This window comes from Emydura macquarii, unplaced genomic scaffold, assembly GCF_026122565.2.
Source record: "Emydura macquarii macquarii isolate MOO-44397 ecotype Brisbane River unplaced genomic scaffold, CSIRO-AGI_Emac_v2 contig_587, whole genome shotgun sequence".
Taxonomy (NCBI): Eukaryota; Metazoa; Chordata; order Testudines; family Chelidae; genus Emydura; species Emydura macquarii.
In genome coordinates, this window is record NW_027130724.1 from 17,004,952 (window position 1) to 17,032,312 (window position 27,361).

Below are 27,361 nucleotides of genomic sequence, written 5' to 3' on the forward strand. Positions count from 1 at the left end.
CCCCGGATGCCATGAAGGTATCCAGCAGGTGTTGACTTCTCATCTTGGTGGGGTTGGAGGGACATCGCTGTGGGCCAAGAGCAGCACCAACGGATCCACCCTGCTACGGTAAACGACCTTTGGGGAGAAGAGTGCATGCGGCAGTCTTCATAAGAGACAGACATGTGACTTTTAGCTGGTAGGAGGTCCATGAAGCTAATGTTCCAGCTCCCTAATGCCATGGTCATTCCTGTGGGCCAAGTGTTGTTTTCAGAATTGGGGTTTGGTTCATTGTTACCAGTGTGATGAAGGGGTTATTTAATTTCTGAACACAACTTTATCTGGAAACCTTTTAAGCACATACATGTTTGGAAATATTGTTCTTTGTGGCTAGGTTGATGGTTGTCCCTCCTCTGGGCTGAGTTCTTCTCATTTAACTTGCCACAGGTGGGTGACACACTGTTTTCTCAGTTTTACTCCTCTTTAAGTATAAATGGAAATGTCCTGACCCACAAATTGGGCCCTATGGGATGGATTCTTGTTCTTGAATTGGAGTATCCCGACACAAGTCAGGGTCTGCCCTGATTGATCTGACGACTGGATCAAGGCCTTGATCCAATCACCCCCTCCACCCTCCTACCAAAAAGATTGTGATTGTGTTTGTATCTTTCATTTCCATTGTCTTTTTTTCAGTGTTGAAACCTTTCTAATTTTTGGCTTTAGTATTGCAGAACAGTATTTTTTTGTAATATTTTAATATTTTCCAGTATCCTTTTGTATAATGCCTGGATCTCTCAGGCAAGGGAATGGCATTGCACTTAAAATCCAATAATAATAATTTCATATTAACATGCTGAACTGTAGGGGTTTTTTGTTTGTTTGTTTATTTTTAGGTATATAGAGAGAGATGGTAGTTGCGTGGTTGTTGTTTTTTACCCTATTTTCAGAGAGTAGATTCCTTAAATTTGGGAATATAAAGGTGGATATTCTATATTTGCAAGGGTAAATGAGTAGATTATGCTATTCAAGTAATTAAAGTGAGCAAATGGGATTTTTGTCAGCAGATCAGATAGATCTCTCCTTTTAACTTGCTGATAATTATATAGTCCTTTTTGTATTTGATCCCTCAGATACTTTAAAAGATAACCCCCAAAACTGATTGATTGAATTATTCACCTGCAGATCTACAGTACGTTAAGCCACATAAGGCTTTTCCAGGGTATGAATCAGGTGTTGGGTGTTCGTGATGTGAATGCTTCACAGAAGATACTTGCAGCCCAGTTGTGTGGCCATCTCCACACCCTATTATTCCTTTCTCCAGCAGGAGGAATCTGTTTGGGGATTGCTGAAAATCCATGTCCACAAAGAACAGAAGCACAAAATAATTCTGGCTTCACAGAGCTTACTTGCGCTCTTATTTGGCTTAGCAAACTGATGCCCGTTATATCGTGATATAGAAACATGCAAGGAGGTTTATCTGGGTACTACATTTTTCAAAAGCACATGGTCGGGAAGAGCTCAGTACTTTTGACTCTCCTTTGAGTGGGGCCCATTTTGAAGGTAACACATACTCTATCTTCACTAAACCATAAACATTATAGAGCACATTGGGAAATGAAGCTTTCCTATATCTATTAATTTTAGTTGAAAACCATTAAAGTGACACCAGTGCCCTTTGCTTTCTCTAGCCTTAAGCAGAAATAGAGCTTGGCTTGTTACTCTGTATGGAAACAGATTTACACTTCAGAAAAAATGAGGTACTTTCTACAGGTACCACAGAAACACAATATTTGCTCAGTTTGCTGTGCATGGTTTTATTGTTTAAAATATTTTTAAAAAAACCAACTATTGCATAGGATAGTTAAATTTTATAATTTAAACTGAGAAAAGAATAAACTGCAGTATGGTCTTAAATTTGTATCAAGTCATTTTAAAGTGACCTGTTTATGAAAGAGCGCTTCAGCAAGATTTATGTAACTAGGAATGTTTAAAATTACTTTAAACTAAAAAGTAAATGAATCAAGTAAATCCACTTCTTTATTGATGATTTTGTGGCAAGAGTATGAGATCTCACAATGAAATGCCTGCTATCCTGATAACCAGACTGGTGTCGTCATTCATGTTTAGGACATGATTGACAAAACCAGTAATGGAAAGTAATCTAGATTAAATCATTATGAAAAGTAATGGTACCTTGATGATTACTTTAGTAAATCTGGTTACAGATAAAACTGTTTATTGTAAATCAATTACTTTAGCAACCCTGACTGTACAACTGGCAAACTAATGTGATTTGGTCTCCGTAATTCACATCATAGACAGGGTCATCAACCCTCTTAGAATGAAGATATATCAGTGGAATTTAAACTTTTGTGTATTAAATTTGTCTGTTTAATCAGTATTTACAGTCTGCATTAGAATCCTCTAATTTCAACCTGTCTCTTTCCTAGGGTGGGGAGCAAGGTGATCAAGTGGTTAAAGCTGATGAATGGGAATCAGGAGCTCAGAATTCTATTCATGGCAATGCTACAGGCTCTCTGGCATTGATCAAGTCATTCATTTGGCCTCACAGTACTTCAATTTCCTCACCTGTGCAATACTTATCCAATATTTAAAGTGTTTTAGACTTGTGAATGAAAGGTTCTGCATATAATGTGTTAATTATTTTAATAAAGGAAAGAGCCCTAATTGTAAGCAGGTCTTAATTATAGCTTCTTATGCCTATAAAATACACTCTTAAAATAGTATAATTGTAATAATAAATTAATCTTTTGTCATTTTTCAAGACCAGTACATTAGTTTGCAAAGTGACTGAATAACCGTACTATTCTCTTCCTCATCATTCACTTTTCCTCCCTATGTCCTTCCTGTCTTCTCCTATTTTGTTCTCCTTTTAGTTTAGGACCCAATTCTTGAAATGCTCACTTGAGTTAGGCACATGAAATTAAATTAAATTGATTAAATGTCTTAAGTGAGTTATGTGTGTGAGTGTTTGCAGGAGCAGACCTCTAGGCTGTATATTCCTTAGGGAAGAGAATCTGTTTTTAATGTCAATTATAAAACATCGTACATACACATATACACCACTGCTTAAGTAACAACAAAATGTGTATCGCCTTAGTCAGAGGAGAAAAAGGATGCAGTGTTCGTTCTTTGTTGTGGATGTCACAGAAGTATAGCCACGATCTTACTATGCCAGAGCTACCTTTTAGTCCTCCATGCAGCTCCTTGCTTCCCTAACCAAACACACTCACTTCCTCCTCCTGAAAGAAAAATATGGACAATCTTCTCCAAAGTCATCTTCCATTATTGGTGTTTCCCTACGCTGATAGAGGGCTTTTGAAGAGTGAAGTGATTGTGTATCATAAAAGTGAAGGGAGTTTTTCCATTGGCTTGAATGGACGCAGAATGAAGCCTTTTGGCCATTACTAGTGTCTACGTGCCAAGGCTCCCTTGATTTCCACAGTGCTAGTTGCTACAGCTCTGACTGAGGTCAATTTCACCAGAGTTGTTTGTACCGCGATAGTCACTCACCATGAAAAAATGGCTTCACCTGACTCTGCGAAAGCAGTGATAAATTCATTACATTCTGAATGTGGCCAATAATGAGCCAAAAGACTGGTTTATTAGCAGGAAAAAATATAGAACTAAAGGTTTCATAGGTCTTCCTAGAATGATTGCAGCACTGTTTCTGTTTTGTAACTTCACATATAAACAAGAGCTTGTTTTTCTCATATGTTGTCTGCTTAATAAAGGTAGAAGGCTAAACACTGTAACAAATTATTTTTGCAATAGATTCTTGCTTTTTTGGCTCCAGAAGTTTCCAAAGTGGATGATAAATTGTCAGGAGGAGTGAGCTATACATCACTGGGAAAGCTCTCCTGATAAATAAAAGAACAAATAATTCTAATACACGTAGATAAATATGTTTATAGATGGTAACCATGGATGGTGGCTAAAATAGAATTGCTTTTCACAGTGCTCCTAAGCAAGTTGGAAGATATCTTTTTGATAGGGAGGAGGGAGAATTCTCTCTCTCTCTTTCTCTCTCTCTCTCTCTCTCTCTCTCAAATTTGAATACATTGTATCCATCAGCATCATGAGGAAATGTCAGTGTGTGGTTTTATTAGTTGGCAAGAGCCACTATGACTAAATCTCAAAAGACTACTTTAAAAAAATTGCATGTATTTATATATAATATTTCTTGTCCGCCAGAAAAATTCTGAACAAACCATGTATGGTCTGTATTTGCAAAGTGTTGCTAGCTGCTTGCTCAACATTACTGGAAAACTGTGTAGCTGTAAATGCATTCACTTACTTGTCAGAACTCAGAGTTCCCATGTTAATCATAACAAGTATGTGCAGAGAGGAACTGACCCAGCCTCTGCCAATAATCCCATTCTCTGATCCTGGTAACATCTGCGCTGGATTTTCTTCCTTTATATAATTAGATCCATTGATGTTTTTTTAGTATTTAGCATACAGTGTAGCATGTTGCTTTGAAAGTACAAGCTAAAAATGTATTTTGGGAGTAAGCGAGCCTCACAAATGGCTGATGGGAGTGATTAACTTTAACTAATGATACTTTACTATCTGTAACATTTTTTTTTAAATCTACAGTGCCTGTTCATTCTGTGGAAATTTCACTATTATTGATATTTTACTTTTTTTTAAAAAATAAGATAATTGTAACTTATGTAACAGTTCTTATGACTGATTTACATAAAAAATTATTTGGCACAGGCTTTTATCTAATATGTAAAACAAATGGGCAGACCAAAATAAATAAATAACCTTACTGTTATGAAAAAGAAATATAATTAGAACCAGACTTACATTCAGCTAGGTTTAGTTTACAGTAAGTCCTTGTTATTAAAACTGTAATCACTGTCTGACTATGTGTGAGAACCAAAGGAGCATGTTTTGATTGTGAGATAATGTAATTGTACTTATAGCATGGGACGGCATCTACCTCATAGCGAGAACTCTCTGAATTAGGTCTTGCACACCTCAGCGGTCAGTAGGCTAAATTTGTTACCTGAACTGATTTTCTTCTCTAATAATTTGAGGTGATTTTTTTTTAATCAAGGAAGGACTGTTTTAATCAAATAATTTCCAGTAACCAAGTCAGAAAATGTAAGCATCTGATGCACATGCAGTTTTCTAGAAATCACAGCTTTCTGGTTTGTTGTAGAGATTTAATAGCTACAGGCCAAAATTGAAATCCATATTTAGGTGAAATTTGAAAATCCCACCGTTAGGTACCTAAATGTGGGCATGAGGCTATTTTTAAGATACTATTTTTAAATACATTGGCCAGTGTTAAAATAAAGTAGAGTAGGTTTAGTTCTCAAGTACTGTAAATCAGGGTAGGTCTAATGACTTCACTAGAGCTATGTTGATTTTCACCAGCTGAAGATCTGATCTATTGTATTCAGAACACTGTCTAGGTGACAGGAAAATACAGCTAAGTAACTTTCATCATGGAGATAGTCTTAGCTAAACTGTGTAGGAGTATTTGGGGATTACTTTTAATCAGTGGACTCTGGTCTGATCAGAGCCCTGCAACAATGTTTTATGTGCCTCTTAAGAAATCGGCTCTGAGATCATTTATTCTTCATTTCCAAGTCTCTCCTGTTGTCTGCTGCAAATACTTTAGAAAAAATTGTTTTCCTTCAAATTCATTTATATCTAGTTAAAGCTGGAGGAAATCATTATTTGACTAATTTTTACCATATTTTTTTCATCAGTTTTTCAGTGGGTACTTATTTTGGTATCTGTGTATGAGGCATTTGCCAAGTTCTATAGATGGTTGAACACCCTCCATTAAGTAATATATTTGATGAATGTGACTGCTTCATTTAATCAAATAGTGTACTCGAATATTTGATCAGCTCTTGATACATTAGCATTACTTCAGTTGACAGTTTACACCCAGGAGGTGACTTGACAATTTTATATTGACTTCCATTTGCATGAACAAACTTTTATGTGAAAAATTCTTCTTTACTCCCTCAGTGTTTGATTGTTGGAGGTGGCCCATGTGGTTTGCGGACTGCCATAGAACTTGCCTTTCTGGGAGCCAAAGTTGTAGTTGTGGAGAAGCGGGATACTTTTTCAAGAAACAATGTGCTGCATCTCTGGCCTTTTACAATTCACGACCTCCGGGGTTTGGGAGCGAAAAAATTTTACGGAAAATTCTGCGGAGGGTCTATTGATCATATCAGTAAGTACCAGTGACTATGTACAAAATGTACAAATTTACAAATGTACAAAAATGTACAATTTTGTTGAACACGTGCTATGCAGAAAACTTGCTTCAGAAATATTAATGGAGATCCTTTCTGTACTTGCTGAGTGATGTTATATTACCAAGACACATGTCCTGAATACACACACACAAAGAAAAATCCCCAAAATCAAGCACTTCTGATTTGGCACAATCGCATAATCTTATATGAACAATAAACTGCACTCCTTATCAAAGCGTTAAGGGAAGCGTTGTGTGGATGATGTTGCTTTTTTTTAATTTGCTGTCCAGAACCAGTTTAACAGGCGTCATTGTAGGGCGCCTTTAAAAATGTATTCTAAAAATAAAAGGTTTTACAGTTGTGTGAATGATTCTGCTGCTTTATATCTAGCACCTTAATTGTATTACACACCTTTATAAATAACAGAAAAAGGGATGGTGCCTTACCCAAAAGGTTTTTTAACCTAACTTGGAAAAATCAAACGTTGGCATCTTGAGTGTGGGAGTGTGTGCAGGTATTATTGAGGAGGAGAGCATCTAAAAAAAGGGTACTAAAAATAGCAAATCAAATATATTAACAAACATTTTAAATGAGTTTTGATCGCTTTTGGGGGGACTATCTGGTTTGCCTTTTAAAAAAAAAAAAAAAAAAAAAAAAAAAGTGGGATGGAAAATGACATCTGATTGTATCTGTTTTCATTTGAATGTGTATTTATCACAATATAACTAGATGGAATATTACATGTTTGTTGATAACTGATATGAATCAGTGTGTTGGTAAACCAATGTCCTTGTATATGTAGGGTGAAATCCTGACCCAGAAAAGTCAGTGGGAGTTTTGTCACTGACTTCAATGTGACCAGGATTTCACCCACAGTATCCAAACAGAAGGGATGCAGGGCATACTTTACACTGAGTGCTTGTGTGATTCAAAAGGATGTCACCACCACCCTCGTGTGTGCGTGTGTGTAATCGTAAAAATAAAAATAGAATGGGAGGGAAAAGAGAAGGTAACACAATAAATCAAAAAGTTTATGGAAACCTGAATGTGCTTCCCAAATCTTGGGAAGACTGGTAGTAGTATCTATTAATAAGAGTGCCTGACACGCTTCCCATTTTAAAACCCTGTTTTCAGTTGCTTATAACTGTACCAAATTTTAAATCTTTGGGCTGAAAGTTTGCATGTTACCTGTCTGTCAGGATGAATTTTATTTGGAAAATTTCAGACAAAATTGTATAGCTGTTTCGGAGAATGAAGCTAGGGGAAAAACCCTGGTGACCTTTTCTTTTAGCAGCTCTAGCGCCTCCATAGTTTGGAGCAGAGATTTGAAATTTGGCAGTGGAAAGGGCATTGTCAGGAATGTTTGCTTTCCCCATGAAAATCTGCCCAGATTTTGAACATCATGCCCATACTGGGTCAGAACAATGATCCATCTAGCTCAATATCCTGTCTTCCAATAGTGGCCAATGCCAGGTGCTTCAGAGGGAATACATAGAACAGATAGTCATCAAGTGATCCATCTTGTCAGCCATTCCCAGCCTCTGGCAAATAGCAGTCCCTGCCTGTCGTGGCTAATAGTCATTGATGGTCCTATCCTCCATGAACTTATCTAGTTTTTTTTTTTTAACCTTATTATAATCTTGGCCTTCACAACATCTTCTGGCAAAGAGTTCTACAGGTTGACTGTGCGTTGTATGAATAAATATTTCCTTTTGTTTGTTTTAAACCTGCTGCCTATTCATTTGGTGACCCCTAGTTTTTGTGTTTATGAGAAAGAGAGTAAATAAAACTTTCTTATTTACTTTTCCACACCAGTCATGATTTTATAGACCTCTATCATATCCCTCCTTCGTTATCTCTTTTCCAAGCTGAAAAGTCCCAGTTTTATTAATGTCTCCTCATATGGAAGCTTTTTCCATACTCCTTATCATTTAAGTTGCCCTTTTCTGTCCCTTTTTCAATTCCAATGTGTATCTTTTGGGATGGGGTGACCAGATCTGCACACAGTATTCAATGTGTGCATACCATGGATTTATAAAGAGGCAATACGATATTTTCTGTCTTCTTATCTATTCCTTTTCTAATGATTCCCAACACTGTTATCTTTTTTGACTGCTGCTGCATATTGAGTGGATGTTTTCAAGAACTATCCACAATAATTTCAAGGTCTTTCTTGAGTGGTAACTAATTTAGATCCCATTATTTTATATATAGAGTTGGGATTATGTTTTCCAATGTGCATTACTTTGCATTTATCAACATTGAATTTCATCTGCCATTTTGTTGCCTAGTCACCCAGTTTTGTTGAGATCCCTTTGTAACTCTTTACAGTCTGCTTTGGACTTAACTATACTGAGTAGTTTTATATCATCTGTGAATTTTGCCACTTCACTGTTTACCCCTTTTTCCAAATCATTTGTGAATATGTTGAACAGTAGTGGTCCCAGTACAGTTTCCTGGGGGACACCACTATTTACCTCTCTCTATTCTGAAAACTGACCATTTATTCTTACCCTTTGTTTCCTATCTTTTAACCAGTTACTGATCCAGGAGAGGGCCTTCCCTCTTATCCCATGACCGCTTGCTTTGCTTAAGAGCTTTTGGTGAGGGACCTTGTCAAAGACTTTCTGAAAATCTAAGTACGCTGCACCCACTGGATCACTCTTGTCCACATGCTCATTGACCTCCTCAAAGAATTCTAGTTGATTGGTGAGGCATGGTTTCTCTTTACAAAAACCATGTGACTCTTCCTCCAACAAGTCGTATTCATCTGTGTCTGATAATTTTGTTCTTTGCTATAATTTCAACCATTTTGCCTGGTACTGAAGTTAGGCTTACTGACCTGTAATTGCTGGTAAATTTGGCTGACGTATAAGCCTTTGAAAAATTGTAGTAGGCGTATCCTCAGAGATTTACTAGATTGGAGAGCCTCTTTCTCCTATGCTCTCAGTGCTGTCCTGGCTGGCACTCAAGCAGTGAGGAGGAAAAAGCTGCCTGAATCAAATGCAGAGGGGACAAGAGCCAGTCTTGGGGCAAGGACAGTGGGAGCAAAAAATGGGAAAGGGAGCCTTTGGGCTGTGGTGGAACTAGGAATGGCTGGGCTAAGAGACTGGGATGAGAATCCTGAGGAATGGTGGTTGGGATTGGCTAGGTGAGAAGAATGGGACTGGTATGAGGAGTCAGAGGTGGGGAACAGATGACACTGGAATAGGGCATGGTTGGGGGGAAGGGGCAAAAGGGGTCAAGCTTGGGTGAATGGGCAGAGAAGTCTGTGCCCACTAGAGCTTGGAATAAAACACTCCCCCCTCCAGAGCTTGGACTGGAACCGAAGATTCCTCTGCTTTCCGCAAATATCTGTGAAATCTTGTGTCCATGTATAATCCCCTCGGTGCTGATCCGCACAGAGGATGGCAAGTTACTATTTTTGTCATTTACTCCATTGGCTCATATGGCAGAGGTCTGTGTCTTGGATCAAAATTATGTTAAAAGGACATTTTTAAGGTTGCAGACTCAAGCACACAGTGAAGTTAGAAAATGTTAGAATTAAGGTTGCCTAGGCAATCTTATTTGAGCCCCCTTGGACATATTCATTATGGTAGTTTTTAACTACATGACATAACTTTTTTTTCCATAGGACACCTTCCTCATTCTGTGCACAGGTTGGACCTGCTATATGATGAATCAGAGTTGTGTCATGAAGGAGAGTGTTCTCTATAAAACTGCTACTTCAGTTGTAGAAGCTGAAAGACATGTAGTGAATGGGGCAGGAGATTGCAGGGAGAGAGAGGATGATCTCTTGGTTCAGGCAGTGGAATGCTGCTCTGGGGAAGTAAATTCTATCCCAATCTCTGCTGCAGAGTGATTTTTTTTTTTTTTTTTTTTTAAAGTCACAGCCCAGACCTTTATTAAGGGTAGGGGGTGGGGTGCAGTACCCAGCACAGGAGCAGCAACACAAAGGGTTCAGGCCCCCAGTTATTTCCAGAGCTTCTTGATGGACATGTTCTTCTCACTGTCCTTCTGCATCACCTTGGCTACAGCCATTTCAAGGTCTTCTTGGGTAACATGCAACCTTCTCTCCCTCAGCGTGTACATGCCAGCTTCTGTGCACACCCCCTTCACCTCAGCCCCAGACGCTTCTGGCATCAGCGCCGCAATTTTACACAGATTTATCCCTCGTGTTAGGTTCATTTTCCGAGAGTGAATCTTCAGAATGTCTAGGCGAGCCTCTTCTTTTGGAGGTGGGAACTTGATCTTCCTGTCAATGCATCCCGGGCGCAGCAGAGCAGAGTTCAGGATGTCTGTCCAGTTAGTGGCCATGATCAACTTAATGTTCTTAGTGGCCTCGAAGCCATCGAGCTGGTTGAGCAGCTCCAGAATGGCGCGCTGCACCTCACTGTCCCCCCAGGAGCTGCCCTTCAGGCATGAGGAGCCGATGGAGTTGATCTCATCCATGAAGATAATGGAGGGAGCGTGTTTCCTGGCCATCACGAAGAGCTCCCACACCATGCGAGCACCCTCGCCAATAAACTTCTGCACCAGCTCCGAGCCTGAGACGCGGATGAAAGTGCAGTTGGTGTAATGACCCATGGCCCTGGCGAGCAGGGTCTTCCCGGTGCCGGGAGGTCCATAGAGCAGCACACCCTTGGGCTGGGCAATGCCCAGGGCCTCAAAGAGCTCTGGGTGTTTGACGGGCAGCTCGATCACTTCCTTGATTTCCTTGATCTGCTTGTCCAAGCCGCTAATCATCTCATAGGTCGAGTCCAGGACCTTCTCGACCATCATCAGGGAAACCAGCGGGTCCACTTTGTTGGGCAGGATTTTGTGGAGCGTGTAGCTGTTGTTCCTCAGCGCCACGCAGCAGTTTGGGGTCACGTCATTGATGTCAATGTTTTTATCAACATCCTCCACAAACTTCTCTTCTGGGTGAACCTTGACAAGCACCTTCTTCTTATCCATGGCTCTTACCACCTCGCCAACATAGGAGCTCTGTTCCTGCAACAGCTGCAGATCCTCCCACATCAGGCGCACTTTGGTATTCAGCTCGTTCCTCTGTGCTTGCAAGCAGCAGAGATTCTGGCTCTTCTCGTTCACAGTGAGCTGCAGCTCCTCAATCTTGGACAGGTAGTACTGGCGGAGGCCTGTTCTCCCTTTGCATTCGTCCATCTCCATCTGCTCGGGCCCATCCAGCGCCATCTTCTCTGCTGGCATCTGAGCTGCACCTGGGCCGGTGATTCTGGGCAGGTCACTTAAACTAAACTTTACACGGGTGGTCGTGAATTGTGTGTATGCCTCATTTTCTGGGTGCCTATCTTGAGACCCTGGGCTCCATTTTACAGATGGGGAACTGAGGCAATGAAAGATTAAGGTAAAAAAATATCCACTAATTTTGGATGCCCAATTTGAGATGCCAAAGTCCTGATTTTTTTCAGAGTACTTACCATTATTTTAACACTCAGTGTCTTCAAAACATAATTCCCATTGACTTCAGTTGCAATTGCAAGTGCTCAAGACTTCTGCAAATCAAGCCCAGGTCTCAAGTAGGCCACCCAGACAATGAGGAACACACAGTTAATGACCACTTGTGAAAAGTTCGGCTCAAGTGACATGCCTAGTATCTAGGGCAGTGTTTCTCATTTATATTTCGCCGTGGCACCCTTGTGCGGCCATGCCATACCCTCCACCGACAAGTCCAGGAAATCTTCCCCTTTTCGGCGGCGATTTCTGTTAATTTCGGCGGCGCTGTTCCGCTTTTTCGTGGAAACACTGATCTAGGGACTCTGGCAGAGAAACTGAAAACATGTTATGTATCTGTATAGTGCATAGCACAATATGAGGCCCCCACATGATACTACAATATTCATTTAATAAAGGAAATGCTGTTACATAATCTAAAATGAGAAATGTATTATCACTGTTCACAGGTATTCGACAGCTTCAACTTATCCTCTTCAAAGTTGCACTTTTGCTGGGAATTGAAATCCATGTCAACGTAGACTTTGTGAAAGTTCTGGAACCTCCTGAAGATCAGGAAAACCAAAGTATGACAGATTTGTGACTTAAAATAACAAAATTAAGAAGCCAGTAACTTTGTCCTATTGAATTATTCTCACTGTATGAAATAAATGTATTATTCATGAAATAATTTCTAATCAATCCAAGGAAGCATACTTCCTCTTAAAGAAACATGTGCCTTTCTTATGAAATGGTGTATGAAATCACAAGCATAACTGTCATTGTGTCAATATACTAATCCATTTAAAAATATGCCCTGGCCGGAGAAGGTTTCTCACTATGCCTGTTGGCATGTGCTTGAAGATTTGTAGAGAGGCTAGTATGGCCTTCTGCTGTCTTTTTGGAATGATAATTTTAGATTGATAAATATGATAAATAAATTTTGAGGATGTCTTTAAGACCTATGAGCCCAATGTTGTTCTTTCTTCCATCCTGTGTAACTCCGATTGACAGTTAGTACCCTATTGGAAGTTAGCCATCCTCATTGAATGGTGCAAAAATTAATATAGAATGTGCAAGTTTTCCATTTTGTATCGGGGGCCGCTAGTAGTGCTTCCACTGTTATTTTTTAGTTGACTGTGGGTAGATGAAATGAGAAAAGGGTTATTGGTTATGACTATTTCAGTGTTTGTATTTAGAATATTTATCGTTAATATAAGAAGAGGCAATATAAATGTATTTCCAGGTGATGCCTCTCTTTAAAAAGGTTGTAATATTTTGACTAGATTTTATTTCTCTTCTATTTGTGGTAGATTAATTTGAAGCTGCTTAACAGTTTTTAAAATAAAACTTTGAGTCCAATTCTGCAAATGTTCACACACGTGAGTGAGCTCACTCATGAGTTGTTGCATTGAGTTCAACCCGGAACTGCCCCTGTGAGTAAAATCACTTATGTATGTGTTCACAGGATTGGGCTTCTAGTCGAGATAATGTTTCATATGATCCAAATGTAGGGGGCCCTTTCTGCCCTCAGCTTGCAAGCCTAACCCTCATTAACATTGGTGGGAGTTATACACAGCTTTGACTTCAGTGGAAGTGGCATGCAGATGTCTGAAGCAAGAATTTAGTTCAGTTTGAGAGAAAAATAGACTTTTTAAAAATCCTAATTACTTTCCTTCACATTCTAAAAATGCTTCTTCTGTAACAATGCAATATCTGAATCAATTTTATTGCTTCTTTCTTTAGAGAGAGGTTGGCGGGCTGAATTTCTCCCAATGGATCATCCTCTGTCAGAGTTTGAATTTGATGTTATTATTGGTGCAGATGGTCGCAGGAACACTTTAGAAGGTGGGTGAAAAGATATTCTTAAGCTCAATAACTGTCTTTAAAGTACAGTGGAAAGGTTAGGAGCTAAGGAGAACAAAAGGCAGTGGGTTACCACTTTCTTTCAATCCATAAGGGTTTGCATGTATGACAGGCATTTCCTGCCTTTATTAGTGTTTTCAGCCGTAACCCAACAGGTGAGATACTTACTTTATAACTGATTCTTGGGCCATCTCTGCCAAACAGTTTGTAGGTATCATATTGTGATGGCTCCTACCATAAGCCCTACTGCAAGGTTAAGATATCACGTACTGGTTTAATTATACGGTGATTGACAAAAATACGTTGAGACCCACACATATTTCATGCCATTGTGTCATAAGTCAGCTGTATATACTTGAAATAATGATCATATGGTTACTGCTAGGTATTTAATGAACACATCAGAGGCGTTGTTCTTGAATGATGGTGATTAATATCAGAAGCAGTCATTTCAGTAACAGATGTAAGAGATAATAAATAACTGGAAGGTCCTGCTGTTACATCTCTTATAGTCATCAGACAGAATTCCAACCCCCTGAGTTGCCTTTTGTGAGTGAGACATTAGCTAAGCAGCTCTGGCATCACATGAACAAACCTGTTACTTAATTACATGTTCTTCTGGTAGCTTTAATTATACCCATGTTAGTTTCAATTCACCAGATTCCTGATTTCCCTTTTTATTAGTCTGTTTGCTCTACATGTCAGCTTTTTCTCACATCCGCCAAACACAATATACTTCCTATGGATTTTTTCCCCTGTAACTTTTTAAAAGAAAATTTCAGTAATGCTTCCTTGGCTATCTTTGCAGAAAGTCTATTGCAGGATTTACACATTAGCAAAACAAAATTATCGCCAGTATAACCTGTTGGGGGTTGTAGCCAACTTTGTGGCCCCTTTAAAGAAACCATCTACCCCAAGCAAAGGCTTAGGTCAAAACTAGAACAGAAACCTGCACCTACAGACAAATCACTGTATACTATGGATTTCTTTGTTTTCCCCGTTACTGACTGTGAAATACACTTGTTCAGCAGAAAATAATAATTTTTGCCATTAGTTTAAACTACTTCCTATGATGCTGATCCTGCAAACATGCATCTGCTTAAGTTTGTGTACACCAGGTATCAGTGGACTGCTCCAATGCATAAACTTAAACAGATGCATGTTTGCGGGATCATGACCTAATATCTCTCCTACACACTTTCTATCTTTCTTATAATGGTAGGACCAAACATATTTCAGATTTTTCTCTGTTCGTCGTCTTAATTGTTGACAGCTTGAATTTTTTAGACTAACCAAATATTGTAAGTGCCACCAAAACTCTGGCTTTTCCGAAGTAGCATTTACAAATGTACTCCTGAACTATTTCTATTCACATTATTTTAAAATTTTCAAGTAATGAATACATGGGGTTGTTTTTGCTGCACACTTCCCTCTTCCATACCCCTGCCTCAGAACGAAAAGTAAACAACCAAACAAAAATCTGCCCTTTAACTTAATGTTGTATATCTTCATTACAGTATCACCCATGTATCTGCAGGTCTTTTGGGGATGGGAATATGCAGACACTTGAAATTAAATAAATGAGATTTTTGAAAAAAGAAGGAATCTACTGGACAAAAGCTAGGAGTGGGATTGATGTTGGTTTGTGAAGGAATTAGCTGCCTTGAAGGACTCCAGCCTCAGAGCATAGTGGTGAAAACTTTGGCTGGTTTTTCACGCCAACCAGGGTTACAAGAATTTCTCTCTGGCAAGCCAGTCATAATTGCCACTGAAGGGGTACGATAGCGTTAAAATGTTGGAGGGGTGTAAACCACCTTTGTTTAATCAGGCTACAAAAGCTGGTAATGTTTCAGAGAGTTTGAAATGGGCAGCCTTAAACTTTTCAAGATGCTTGAGCCAGCCTCAACAAATGAACCTCAGTGGTACAGTACGTACTTCTTTCCTTTGCTCTCCAGGCTTTAGAAGGAAAGAGTTTCGTGGAAAGCTGGCTATAGCTATCACAGCCAACTTTATCAACAGAAACACAACTGCAGAAGCCAAGGTGGAGGAAATTAGTGGTGTCGCTTTCATCTTCAATCAAAAATTCTTCCAGGACCTTAAAGAGGAAACGGGTGGGTACTTAGTCTCATATTTTTTCCATGACCAAGCAAAATATACAGTAGGGCAACTTGGTGTAGATGGGGCCACCCGCCTCCCCACCATAGTTTATAATGTATTAAATAACATAAAGTAATAACATACTGCTGATTTCAAAGTCTGAGGGAGGTAGGTGTTCATACAATGGAATTTCTTTAGCATGGATGTTACCACATCCTGGATCTTCCAGTATTTTTCATTTTTCTCATCTGTAAAAAATATTTTTGCTACAAATTATAACTTTTTGTGAGAGAACATTCTCAATGCCTGGAGATTTCTGTTAAGGAGCGCATGCTTTGTTTTCTTCGTTTTAGTTCACATATTGTATATTTTAAATACCTCAAAATATGCTCACTTGTTTTCCTGGAAGTGTCATTGTCTATTTGCTAAGAAAGTACTTTTTGCCATGCATATTAGTTTGCTGTCAATAAGTGTTTATATCAATTTTTAAATAAAATTTAAATAGTTGATTTAACGCCATTAAAACTGTAAATTATATAATCCATATCTTGGATTAAATCTTCATTTTTGGTGTGTGAAAAAGGGGCCCAGAATAAGGCAACATCCATTAGAAGTATACTCAGTGTATATACTTCTGTTCCCTGGTTTCAGGGGGATTCCCATATTGCAGCCTGTATTTTAAGATAACATTTTGGGCACAATGCACTTAATCCTAGTCCTATTTAAATCTGTGAGCATTTTGTTGGAGCAGTAGCTAGCCTATGGCAACTACAAATTTGCAACAAATATGGATCACATTGTTCTTTTCTTAGAGGATTATTTAGAATGCTATTAATAGCTAAAAATAATATTTTGAGGCTGGGCAAGTCCTGTCCTATATTCTGTGTTTGGGGCCCCTTTGTTCTATGCACTGTACAACCTCAGCTGGCAATTCCCGGTATTTATATCAGGAGGTGCCTGAACTAAAATTAAAGGAAAGATTCTTGTGGAGACTGTCCAATATTGATGGTAAATGGCTAAACTAATTAAGAAAATTCATTTTAATTAGGTTTTCTTCACAAATGTCTTGTCATCTTTTCAGGAATTGACCTGGAGAATATTGTTTACTATAAAGATAGCACTCACTATTTTGTAATGACAGCAAAAAAGCAGAGTCTTCTGGACAAAGGAGTCATTATCAATGTACGTATAGTTGCAGGGCAAAGCCCTCTATTTTATTTGTTCCTTTATTTAGTTGGCTCAGAGTACATGAGAGCAGCTGAACAGAAGGTGTTAATACACTCATTTGACCATTTTATTATTAGAGTATGAATCACTCAGATGGTGGTTTACCTATGTTTGTTAATTTTTACAGTGAGAATACCAAACTCAGAGAACTGAAAAGGGTACTACTTAAATGTGTCAGTTCTGAAACTGGTTGTAATGTGATCTTGAGACTCCCTGGAAGAGTCATTGGCTACGCAGGCATTGATGTTACTGAAGACAATAAACATCAGTGACTCAAAAATCAAATTTAAAAAAAACTGTGTGTAGTCAGCCATCAAACTGAGGTAGTGTGGGACTCTATCCTAGGGTGAAATATTAAATTGTCCAAAATGGGTGAAAGGTGACAAGAAAGTCACTGTGAAACTTGTTTATAAAGGCCAACTTGTTTATAAAAGTACCGAGTGATTCTTGGGTGTCCATATTGAGATTTTTAAATGGCCTTGGTTTTCAGAAACTGAGTGCTCAACGCTTTCTGAAAATCAGACCCCTTCAAGATGTCTCTCGTTAGGCACCCAAAACTCACTTGCCATTCTGGAAAGGTTGCAAAATAGTCATAACAACAGAATAGAATCCCCCTGGGATGAAAGGAAGTATCTGTATGTGGGCTATCAGAAACGTATTCGGTTTGTGAGGAATATTGATGGGACAAAGTTGCCAACCCTTTTGGAAACTACTTCTCTGAGCAGTCTTTGGTAATTATTTTCAGCTCAATGTGTAGAAGTGAGTTCAGTGAGGCAGGGAGATTGGAGTATTCTCATCATCGTCACCGCACTCCAACTTTGGACAGCCTCCCCTTTGACTATTGGCACATGCTGTGACTCAGGGACTTACCATCACACCGATAGGCCTTTTTTCCCCCTGATTCTGGAAGATGTTCAGAACAGAACCAGGAGATAGTGATGTCATTTTTTCCCATTTCCTGGCTGGGAACTGGATGACTCCTGTGATGTGAACCTAAAACTCCTCTTTCCTATCTTTCTTTTTATCTAAAAGAGTTCATCTTTGTCCTCGGGACAAATCTAACTTTGCAATGCTTTGCCATGACTACGTTGAATGTAAAAACAATGCTGTGCAGTGTGATTTCAGGGATGGGCTTGTTAGTTTTTGTTTTTGTTTAACTGCCTCCCATGGACTGACCAGAGAACAACAGAGCAATCTAGCCAAACACTTTCCGTAGCCAGGAGGGTAAAGCTAAGACACTGGAATGGCTAATTGGATTGTGTGCCATGTGCTGAGTCTCTGGCTTTCCAGCAACTGTACTGCAACCAAGAGACACAAGCTGTGTTTCCCAAACGTTTGCTAATCTTTTTCTGTCCCCAGAGACAGGATCAGACTTCAGTAACTATCGGGTTTTATTGTTGATTTCCCCGACAAGAACATTTAGTACCATTTTTGAGACTGACAAGCAGATTGTTCCCCTTTGGAAATACAGCCTGAAAACAGAGAATAATTAAAATGAAGACTGACTTGATCTCTTGGGTTTGAAATGTGTGTTTGTTTGGTTTTGGGTTTTTTTTTTTTAAATTTTATGTATGGTGTTTGATGTACAACAAACAAAACCAAATTCCTGAGTTACAAAGTCAAATACAAATTTCTTGTTACTTATATACTGCCACAAAACTAACACAGTATCTTAAAAGGAATTATATTCTAAAAGTACTGTCACATTGTCTGGCCATGCAGGAAGAAAGACAGGAGACAATGGATGTGGTTTGATTTCTGGCAACACATTGTAGTGCAAAATATCCTTATTTCCACCTCTTTGGAAGGGGTACTTCCCAACCTGGTGCAAGCCAGCCCATTGTTGGGACCATGCCTCCCTCCCCGAATATAAGAGTTAAGGGGGATGAGAAGGAAGGGGGTACCAGGTACTGTATCAGACATTAGGAGCTGTGAACCCCCACTTAGCTTCCTTAAACAATGCTTTTCTCTGAATTCCCTTCCAATCTGTTTTATCCAATAACTATATTCCTTCCATAATGAGTATCTGCATTGGACATCTGCCACAAAGGGGTGCCAGAAATTAGCTTTGCTGCCTCCCTGCTGCCTTGGCTGGGTTCCCAGATATTTACTGGTTCTTTCCCTAATATTAGATAAAAATATATTTGCTCCCCCATTCAGATGGGTGTACCCCCATTCTCTGTGAACTAGGGTGCCCAATAAAATACATCCAGATGAAGCAGGCTTCTCTGGACCTGCCTGTGGTATAAATTACATCCCCTTCTCTGGTCATTGGGAAGGGCAGTGCCCCCTTCCTCCCCATCTGATCCAGCCACTTCCTGTTCAAACTGCTCCATCAAGGACCCACTTCATACAGTTGAGGTGAGGGCATTTGCACAACATTCAGCATCGCTTTTCTCCTCTTAATCCTATTCCCAGGGCTCTCTCACAATGTGTACGTGCTTAAACAAACCCTGTTGTGGAGTTGGAGCCACTTAACCTTAAGGTCACAGGCAGCTGACACATCCACACCATTTCTTTGATCCATTTGTGTCTCATGCTAAACACAACCTGTTTGGAGACAACTGGGCTAATATTGGTTCTGCAGCATCATCCATCTAGTATGTGCCAGGTCAGAGGTCTCATCCATGATTAAGCTGGAAATAGAAATCTCCTTATCAGTCACTGACCTTACACAGCCTGACCCATAAAGAAATAGTATTGTGAAGTTGAGCAGTTTGCCTCAAAAAATTCTTTCCTTGCCCAATTTGTAGATAGTTTATTATATCTTACACAGTACAGTGTTCATGTCTATACAACTCTAAGCCAGAGGCTCATCAGTATCCAGTGATGATAGCAATACGGTGATCCACAAGTCCCAAAGTGTAATATTGTCAGTAGTGGTGGAACATGAAAGAGAGAATGCATTGTATACTGATAAGTGGTGGTGATGACATAATCTCAATAGGGGAGGTAGTAAATTTACCAAAATAGAGTGTAGCTAAGGAGAGGAGGGGGGGAAAGCAACATTTTCCATTGCAAGTAATAATGCTTATTTGGCTTCCTGCATAGAGTTACTATTTCTGGATTGGCTTTAGTGTGCAGTTTAAAATAATAAACTGTGTGTTTACATATTAACAAGTTTTCTAAGTATTTAAGTAGCAGCCAAATTTCTCTCAGTACTTTGTGCCACAAGATGTTATATTGCCATCTGCTATATGCTATCCTATTTTTCTATCCCAGCATCAGAATGCTTTAAAATCTCTAATATTGCATGAATTTTTTTCTCTTCAGGACTATATTGATACTGAGATGCTCCTCTGTGGGGAAAACGTAAACCAGGACAATCTGCTATCTTATGCAAGAGAAGCTGCTGACTTTGCAACCAATTACCAGCTGCCTTCCTTGGATTTTGCAATTAATCACTATGGGCAGCCAGACGTGGCTATGTTTGATTTTACTTCCATGTATGCCTCTGAAAATGCTGCACTAGTAAGAGAGAGGCACAGACATCAGCTCTTAGTTGCCCTTGTTGGAGATAGTTTACTTGAGGTATACCTAGCAACAACAAAAAACATTTTGAACTCCTTAAAATAAAAATGTTTTTATGCTCTGAGCCCTTTATGCTTTTAAAGCCCTGCTTTAAGTACTTTGGTAAATGCATTGATTGCTTATTTTGACAGTATACAAATCAGGAGATGGCAATGTGAATTTTATCTGATCACCAGTATAACCTTAGATCTTTCCTGAAAAGACGGAAGAATCGGAAGCCAGCTGAGCAGGCCCCATATTTAACAATATCTAGTAACAGACAGAATTTTACTTGGTTTTACAGCTTGTTCATAGTATCTGTTTGTTTAAAGCCATAATGCCAAGTTGAATTTTTTAAACTACTAATTTTTTTTTAAAAGCTTCAATTTCTCATAGGACACCCATTAAATAGAATGGAAGAAATAAATTAAAATCCAACCATGCTTATAAGGTTCTCTAAGGAGAAACAGGAAATAAGGGGAAAACAGTGAGACCGATTCTACATAAAACACTGTCAAATACACAAAGTAAAGAAACAAACAAAAAATCCAGAGAAATATTTTGTTCTGTGCTGAGTTCTTCAATTATAATCACATTAGGTGCTACTTTAAACTACAGTGTGGTTAGGTACAAAATTTTGCTTTAAAAAAAAAAAAGTTGTCTGTCAATCTCTAAAGTAGGAGGGGGAGGGACTTCTTGTAAAAGTCATGTCTGCTTATCTAACTGTGGGCCTGATACTGCAGACACTTGCTCATATGTATAAGTTTACCTACATGAGTAATCCCAGGAAAATACTCAAAGGAGTTGCTCATGTGTGTAAATGTCTGCATCAGAGTGTTTGTTGTGTCCTTATGGGCTTTCTTCAGGATGTCTTGCACAAAATGGAGTAGGTGTTGATTGGTCAGCTGACATGATAGCTCACATTGCCATTAGGGATAGTCTAAGAATGTCAGTGGATCCTCTTTACTTTGTCTTAGAGTAAATGTTGTGAAACAATGCCTTTTTCTTTACAGTGGAATTTTCTCTCATTTTCACATTATAACTTTTTAGTAATTATCGCCTGGCTAAAGATCTCTGATGCAAATTCCACTTGTATATTACACAAGTTGTATATCACAGATGAAAACAGTGACTCAAGTCCTCCGCTGGTATAAATGTCATTGCTCCCTTGACTACAGTCCCAGTCAGACTGTCTTGCTTTATATTTTTTGTGCTAAAAGTGTACATTACAGTAAACAAGCATTGTACTCAGTATTTGTATGTCCAGCCCCCATTTTTTCAGAAATCATCAGTCAGATCCCCAAAACATCATGAGATTGGCTTAAAAATCATCAGGGGTTTTTTTAATAAGAAGAAATGTTGGATCTCTCTTCTTCCCTTCTGGTTTTTGAGCATTTTAGTTTTCATGTTTTCAAGCTGTTTTCTGCATGAGAGCTGGAAACTTTCTTTTAAAAATGAATATACAAATAAAAAATGAAAGCTGAGTGTCTCATGACTCCAGGAAGTGAGGCTTTAAGAAAAAACACCAAATATTGTGACATCTGGCAGTACTTTCTCTGGCCTAGCTTTTGAGTGTGTGTGAAAACCTAGCCCGCAAGTCAACCTGGCACCTGCTTTGGTGATAAGTCTTTTTAAGAAAGATGAGTATTTACAGGTTAGCCATTTTTATCCTTCCTTATAGCCCTTCTGGCCAATGGGCACTGGCTGTGCAAGAGGCTTCCTAGCTGCTTTTGATACAGCATGGATGGTGAAGAGCTGGGATCAGGGAAAACCCCCACTAGAGATCCTTGCTGAACGGTAAGTACTTCCTTTTTTCTTCTCTTCCTCCCATTTAAGCAAATTTTAAGGGAATACCATGATTGTGGAAGATGTTGCAAGCAACAGTGCCAGTAAGTATTCTGTTTACCTGCAATGGCAATCAGTTAATTTAGGCTACTGAACAGTTCTCGGATGGCAGTGACTTCTAGGCCTCTCCTGCAAATTACTCTGCGTTGGTGCCAGGGTCCCACTGACAATGAGTAGTTTGAAGGATTAGGCCCTAAATCACTATTGACCTGAACCAGATTGAAATTTTGAGGAAGAGGCATAAGGTTTTGTATCAAATTACCAGCCCCACAAATCATCTGGTCTCCCACACACTTGTTAAATAATCTGATTTTAGTCAAAGAACAAGTAAACAATATTTTAATAGCAGTAGTCTTCAGAATTGGCACCTCCATTTTTTAGCTGTGCCTTTTAGTCCATACTGGAGCCATAATTTGACTTTTATTGACTGCTAAATTTGCAGCAAGCAAGAATGTGCATGGGTTTTAATCATAAATTCTTCTCTATAATCTGTTATTCACTGTACTAAAAACTGTTATTAAAGACACCAACAAAAAGACTTTTGCATGGCCATGGCCTGAATTTGCTGACCTTGTTTAATGGTTCCAGTGGCAAAAAGATGTGATGCTGTGACAGCTGGTCAGGATGTTTTAGAAGCTGATATATGGCAGCTGTTCAGGAACAGTATTGTTTGTGGTAATGATGGGGTCAGGACTGTAAATGCAGTGCTGTGTGAGGAATGAAAAGGCAGAAGTTTGTGGATGACTCAGAAACACAGGATACCCAATGGAAAATCGAAAGAAGTAACAAAGAAAGGCCTGCTAGTGGTTGTGTGGATTGCAGGATGACTAGATCCAATGCTGTTTTGTGGTAAAAGGACAAGTTACCCCTTGGGTGGATGTTAAAGCAAAACCAGATGGCTTTGCATGATGTAACCTTACTTTCTTGCTCTCTTCCTGCCTTGGGAAGACATAGGCATCACTTAAGTGTCTGTCTCTGATTTGGGGTGGAAAATTTCTCATGCTGAGACAGTATTGGCAGTTGGTGCAGAGGCATGTTTAGTGCAGAGTGCTAATCATTGTCAGATTCTAAATAAAGGTGAGGGCAATCACAAAAATGAAGTAGGAAAAAATGGTTGCATACTGTCTTCAACTGACACGTCTTTATTATTTTTCTTTAAGAGAGAGCATTTATCGACTATTGCCCCAGACTACACCCGAAAATATCAGCAAGAACTTTGACCAATATACCATTGACCCAGGAACGCGCTATCCAAACTTGAACTCCAGTTGTGTTCGACCCCATCAGGTCAGTTCTTTAAAGGGTCACTTTCCAAGATCATCTTACGTTTTTGTCCCCGAAGTAACATGGTTGCAGTTGAAATGCTGAATAAACAAAACCTTCATGGGATTCTCTGGGTTAGATCAAATTACCCAATCAAGTTCACATGAAAAGAAAATATTATATTAAAATTACTTGCATGGGTTAATGTTGTACTTATGCTCAAATTGTTTTTGCTTTAGGTTAGACATTTGTATATTACAAATGAGCTACTACAATGCCCTCTTGAAAGGGTCAGCTCCATTAGAAGATCAGTGAATGTCTCCAGGAATGGTACGTGATGTTTTCTGCTAGGTCTGATTCTTTTATGTTTTGTGTTCAGAGCATGTAAGTGACTGACTGAAATATTCTCCTTATGCTACACCTGCAGAATCCGATATTCGGCCTAACAAGCTTTTAACATGGTGTCAGAAACAGACAGAAGGCTACAGGAACGTTAATGTCACTGATCTCACTACTTCTTGGAGAAGTGGCCTTGCACTGTGTGCAATTATGCATCGCTTCAGACCTGACCTCATGTAAGTTATATGGGTAGTTTGCTAATTGTAGGATACGCTAAGTTGTTTATAGAAGTATAGACTAGTGTAAGGCCAACCAAAACAGTATGGGTGGTTTAGAGTCCCCTTTTAACATTTGTTTTTGCAACCGGGTGCATGCCATTACTGAGTTTGGTTTTTTTCCAGATGTCCTTGGCCCAGCATTTAAAACTGAAGGTATACATTTTCAAAGAGCTGTGTGGCTCTTAGCTGTGTGATTCTTGTTGATTTTAGTGGAAATCACATGCCTATTTGAAAAAGAAATAAAAATAAAAAAGAGGGTTCATGTCCATGTGTTCCTGGAAGCACATTCTTAGAAAGGAGAGGCAAGTTCAAGGGAATGTTGCAGCTTTATACTGTTTTTATATGTGCTCTGTCCAGAGCAATACAACACCCTTTCATATTGGCTACGTTATGAACACCAAACGTAGAGTAGTCCGTGCAAATTAACTCCATCTTCTGCCCTACCCCCCTTTCTGATGACTCTAATTCTGGAATCCCTTGGCTGCACCATATCCCGCCAGACCTAACTAATTACACAGACACTTTTAGGGTGTGTCTACGCTGCATTTAAAAACCTGCCGCTGGCCCTATGCCAGCTGCCTCGGGTTTGCAGGCTTGGGCTGCAGGACTGTTCAATTGCAGTGTAGACTTGTGGGCTCAGGCTGGAGCCCTGGCTCGAGGACTCTGCAAGGTGGGAGGGTCCCAGAGCTCGGACAGCAGCCTAAGCTTGGAAGTTTACACTGCAATTAAACAGCTCCTTGGCCGCAGCTCCGTGAGCCTGAGCCATGGGGGTCTAATAGCTTGTAGACATCCCCTTTGTGTGTGTCCTCTGCCCCAGCTCCTTACTGAGACCTGTGGTCCTCCCACTTCTAGAGAAGCTGTAATGACTCTTTAATGGACATCTCGGTTAAGTCTGTGGTAGGAGTGACTCCTGTGTCGTCTCAGATTCTGCGGCACGGGAGGGTGCACACACGTGCGCTAGACTACCCACCCCCCACAGTCTTGTACTCTGCAATGGTGTTGTGGCAGAAATTTTAAAAGACCCAACTGGAAACTCTGGAATGGAAAAAAATGACACATGCTCCAAAACAAGAGCTAGTGTAAATATTCTTGTGCTGGAGGAGTTAATGGCTTCCACAGACGTGGTTGAAACTGATGGGTGTGCGAAATGCTAACCATTCACCTAAATGGAAGGGTGCACTTTGGCCCTTTTACCTAGTGAAACTGGAAACAGTGGAAGCCATCACCTGAGATGGGCCACCTGGCAAGGTGTAACTCAGGAGAATAAGAGGGGTTTCCCTAGGACTGATTGAAAACACAGGGGCTAAGGAATGGTTTGGCAAGTTGTGTGTGTGCAGGAGAAAGTGAGAGTAGTTGTTAAGAACGTGACGCTGCAGGGAAGCCCAGAGAGCTTCTTTTAGGCACAGTACTTTCTGGAAAGACAGATTTGGATTTCTGAGCAAGCAAATGCCTTGCTGTTTTCACTGTCTATAGGGAAACAGGATTTTGCATGAATTCTTCGTAACTACAGAGAATTACATCAAAGAAATACCTGACTCCATCAATTTCTCCTCCTAAAGGAAGCAGCTTGGCCAGACCCTAAATACTGGCTAATTGCTTGGGCCGAAGGGTACCAATATAAAACACTAAACACAGTAATATGAGACCCAGAGCACTGTACAAGATACTCCAACATCAGATTTTAAAATAGATGCATTTGGACCTATAAAAGCAGCTACTGGCCCTGAATTTTAACCATCTTGGGTATAGAAAGGGATAACTCTTTTGGGGTGTAGATTTTCACAGCTCGCATGAGGTGGTGGAGGAAACCTTTTTGCTAGCAGCTTTATTTTTAAAAAAAGGTGGTTTGAAACTACTCAGGGTTATAATTTTAGTGAGTCCCAGGGAAAATGGATTGGGGGGGGCAGGTAATGCAGTCATAGGTGCATGATAAATTTGTCGCATGACTGTCTAATTTATCACATGGACAACAACTCCAGTTAGTTAATTAGAGAGAGCACGCGAGGGTGGGTGGGTGGAGGATGCTTGTTGTATAAGGGAATGTGGTGCTAGTCCGAGCTTTGCAATTCACTATTCTGCATGGTCATGAATTTGATGACTTTCATACTAAATACATTGAGATTATTGCACTGTTTAATGGTGAAGTACACCACTTATAGCAGTTGGTACGTGTAATAGCACAGCTGTATTCTGGAAGAGAAGGGTTTTTTTTAATACTATTTGTGGTAGGGTTACATTTTCACGTGGTAGAACAGGACATTCTTTCTCTAGGACTAGGTCAAATAATAGTTTTGAAAAATTAGGTTCAGTTAAATTTTTTAAACTTAAGTTGAGATGTGATCAAGCATTGTAGGGAAGTGCTTTAGGTGGTGGTCCTTAGCTGTAAATTTGGATATAGTTCATAAATGCAACCCTGTGAAACATGCATGCAGTCTTTAAATCATGCAGCACTTCAGTCATGACGTTTCCAAATGAGGCAAACAAGCTAATGAGGCTTTTATTGTTTGTGAAAGTGGCAGAGGGCAGATCTCCCCCAAACCCACCCGATTATTAATGCTTTGCTCCTCAGTGACTTTGACTCTTTGAATGAAGAAGATGTTGTCGACAACAACCAGCTGGTGTTTGATATTGCTGAACGGGAGTTTGGCATTCCTCCAGTCACCACGGGGAAAGAGATGGCGTCTGCTGGAGAGCCCGATAAGCTCAGCATGGTCATGTACCTCTCAAAATTCTATGAGCTATTTAGAGGAACACCTCTGAGAGCAGTTGGTAAGCAAACCTGCGTTCTTAATTTTTACAGAAATTGGATTGATCATTTCACCCAGGCTGCCTAATTATCCCTGATTTTGGGCCAAAGTCCATTTCTCACAGCAACAGTATAACCAACCATTCTGGAATGTTTGACCTCCTTTTGCTGTCTGCAGTAGTTCTATCATGCTTAAAAAGGAAAGGGAAAAAATATTTTGATTTGGATCAAAGCTTTCAATTCCTTAGTGGTTTCAGAGAACAGGAGAGCTGTGAGTAACTACCACTATCATAAGATAATGCTGTCAGAACATTTACAGTAACTCAAGGATGCTGTCCTCCCCCATATTTATTCGTATGTGATTCTCTTCTCACTTTTAAAAAACCATACCTAGATTTTATTTATTCATTCATTCATTCATTCTGCTGGGACAGTGGACTCCAGCACACCTGTGTATAAATGCTACTAGTTGTAGACTGCAAAAATATTTCTGGCTTCTAAAGAGAAAA

General features: G+C 39.5%; 1 protein-coding gene and 1 pseudogene across 16 annotated transcripts in view; one reads left to right on the forward strand and one right to left on the reverse strand.

Annotated features, from left to right (window-relative positions):
• Positions 1-27,361, forward strand: part of MICAL2 (microtubule associated monooxygenase, calponin and LIM domain containing 2) — a 184,250-nt gene that overhangs the window by 51,276 nt on the left and 105,613 nt on the right. For all 16 annotated transcript variants that reach the window (XM_067540830.1, XM_067540829.1, XM_067540845.1 and 13 more), the window contains 11 exons: positions 5,998-6,205; positions 12,152-12,268; positions 13,428-13,529; positions 15,503-15,658; positions 16,726-16,826; positions 20,145-20,402; positions 22,063-22,178; positions 23,387-23,513; positions 23,729-23,819; positions 23,917-24,064; positions 26,676-26,875. In XM_067540830.1, coding sequence (XP_067396931.1) covers positions 5,998-6,205; positions 12,152-12,268; positions 13,428-13,529; positions 15,503-15,658; positions 16,726-16,826; positions 20,145-20,402; positions 22,063-22,178; positions 23,387-23,513; positions 23,729-23,819; positions 23,917-24,064; positions 26,676-26,875 — 1,624 coding nt within the window. The remainder of the gene's footprint in view (positions 1-5,997; positions 6,206-12,151; positions 12,269-13,427; positions 13,530-15,502; positions 15,659-16,725; positions 16,827-20,144; positions 20,403-22,062; positions 22,179-23,386; positions 23,514-23,728; positions 23,820-23,916; positions 24,065-26,675; positions 26,876-27,361) is intronic.
• LOC137148180 (26S proteasome regulatory subunit 8 pseudogene) lies at positions 9,999-11,438 on the reverse strand (annotated as a pseudogene).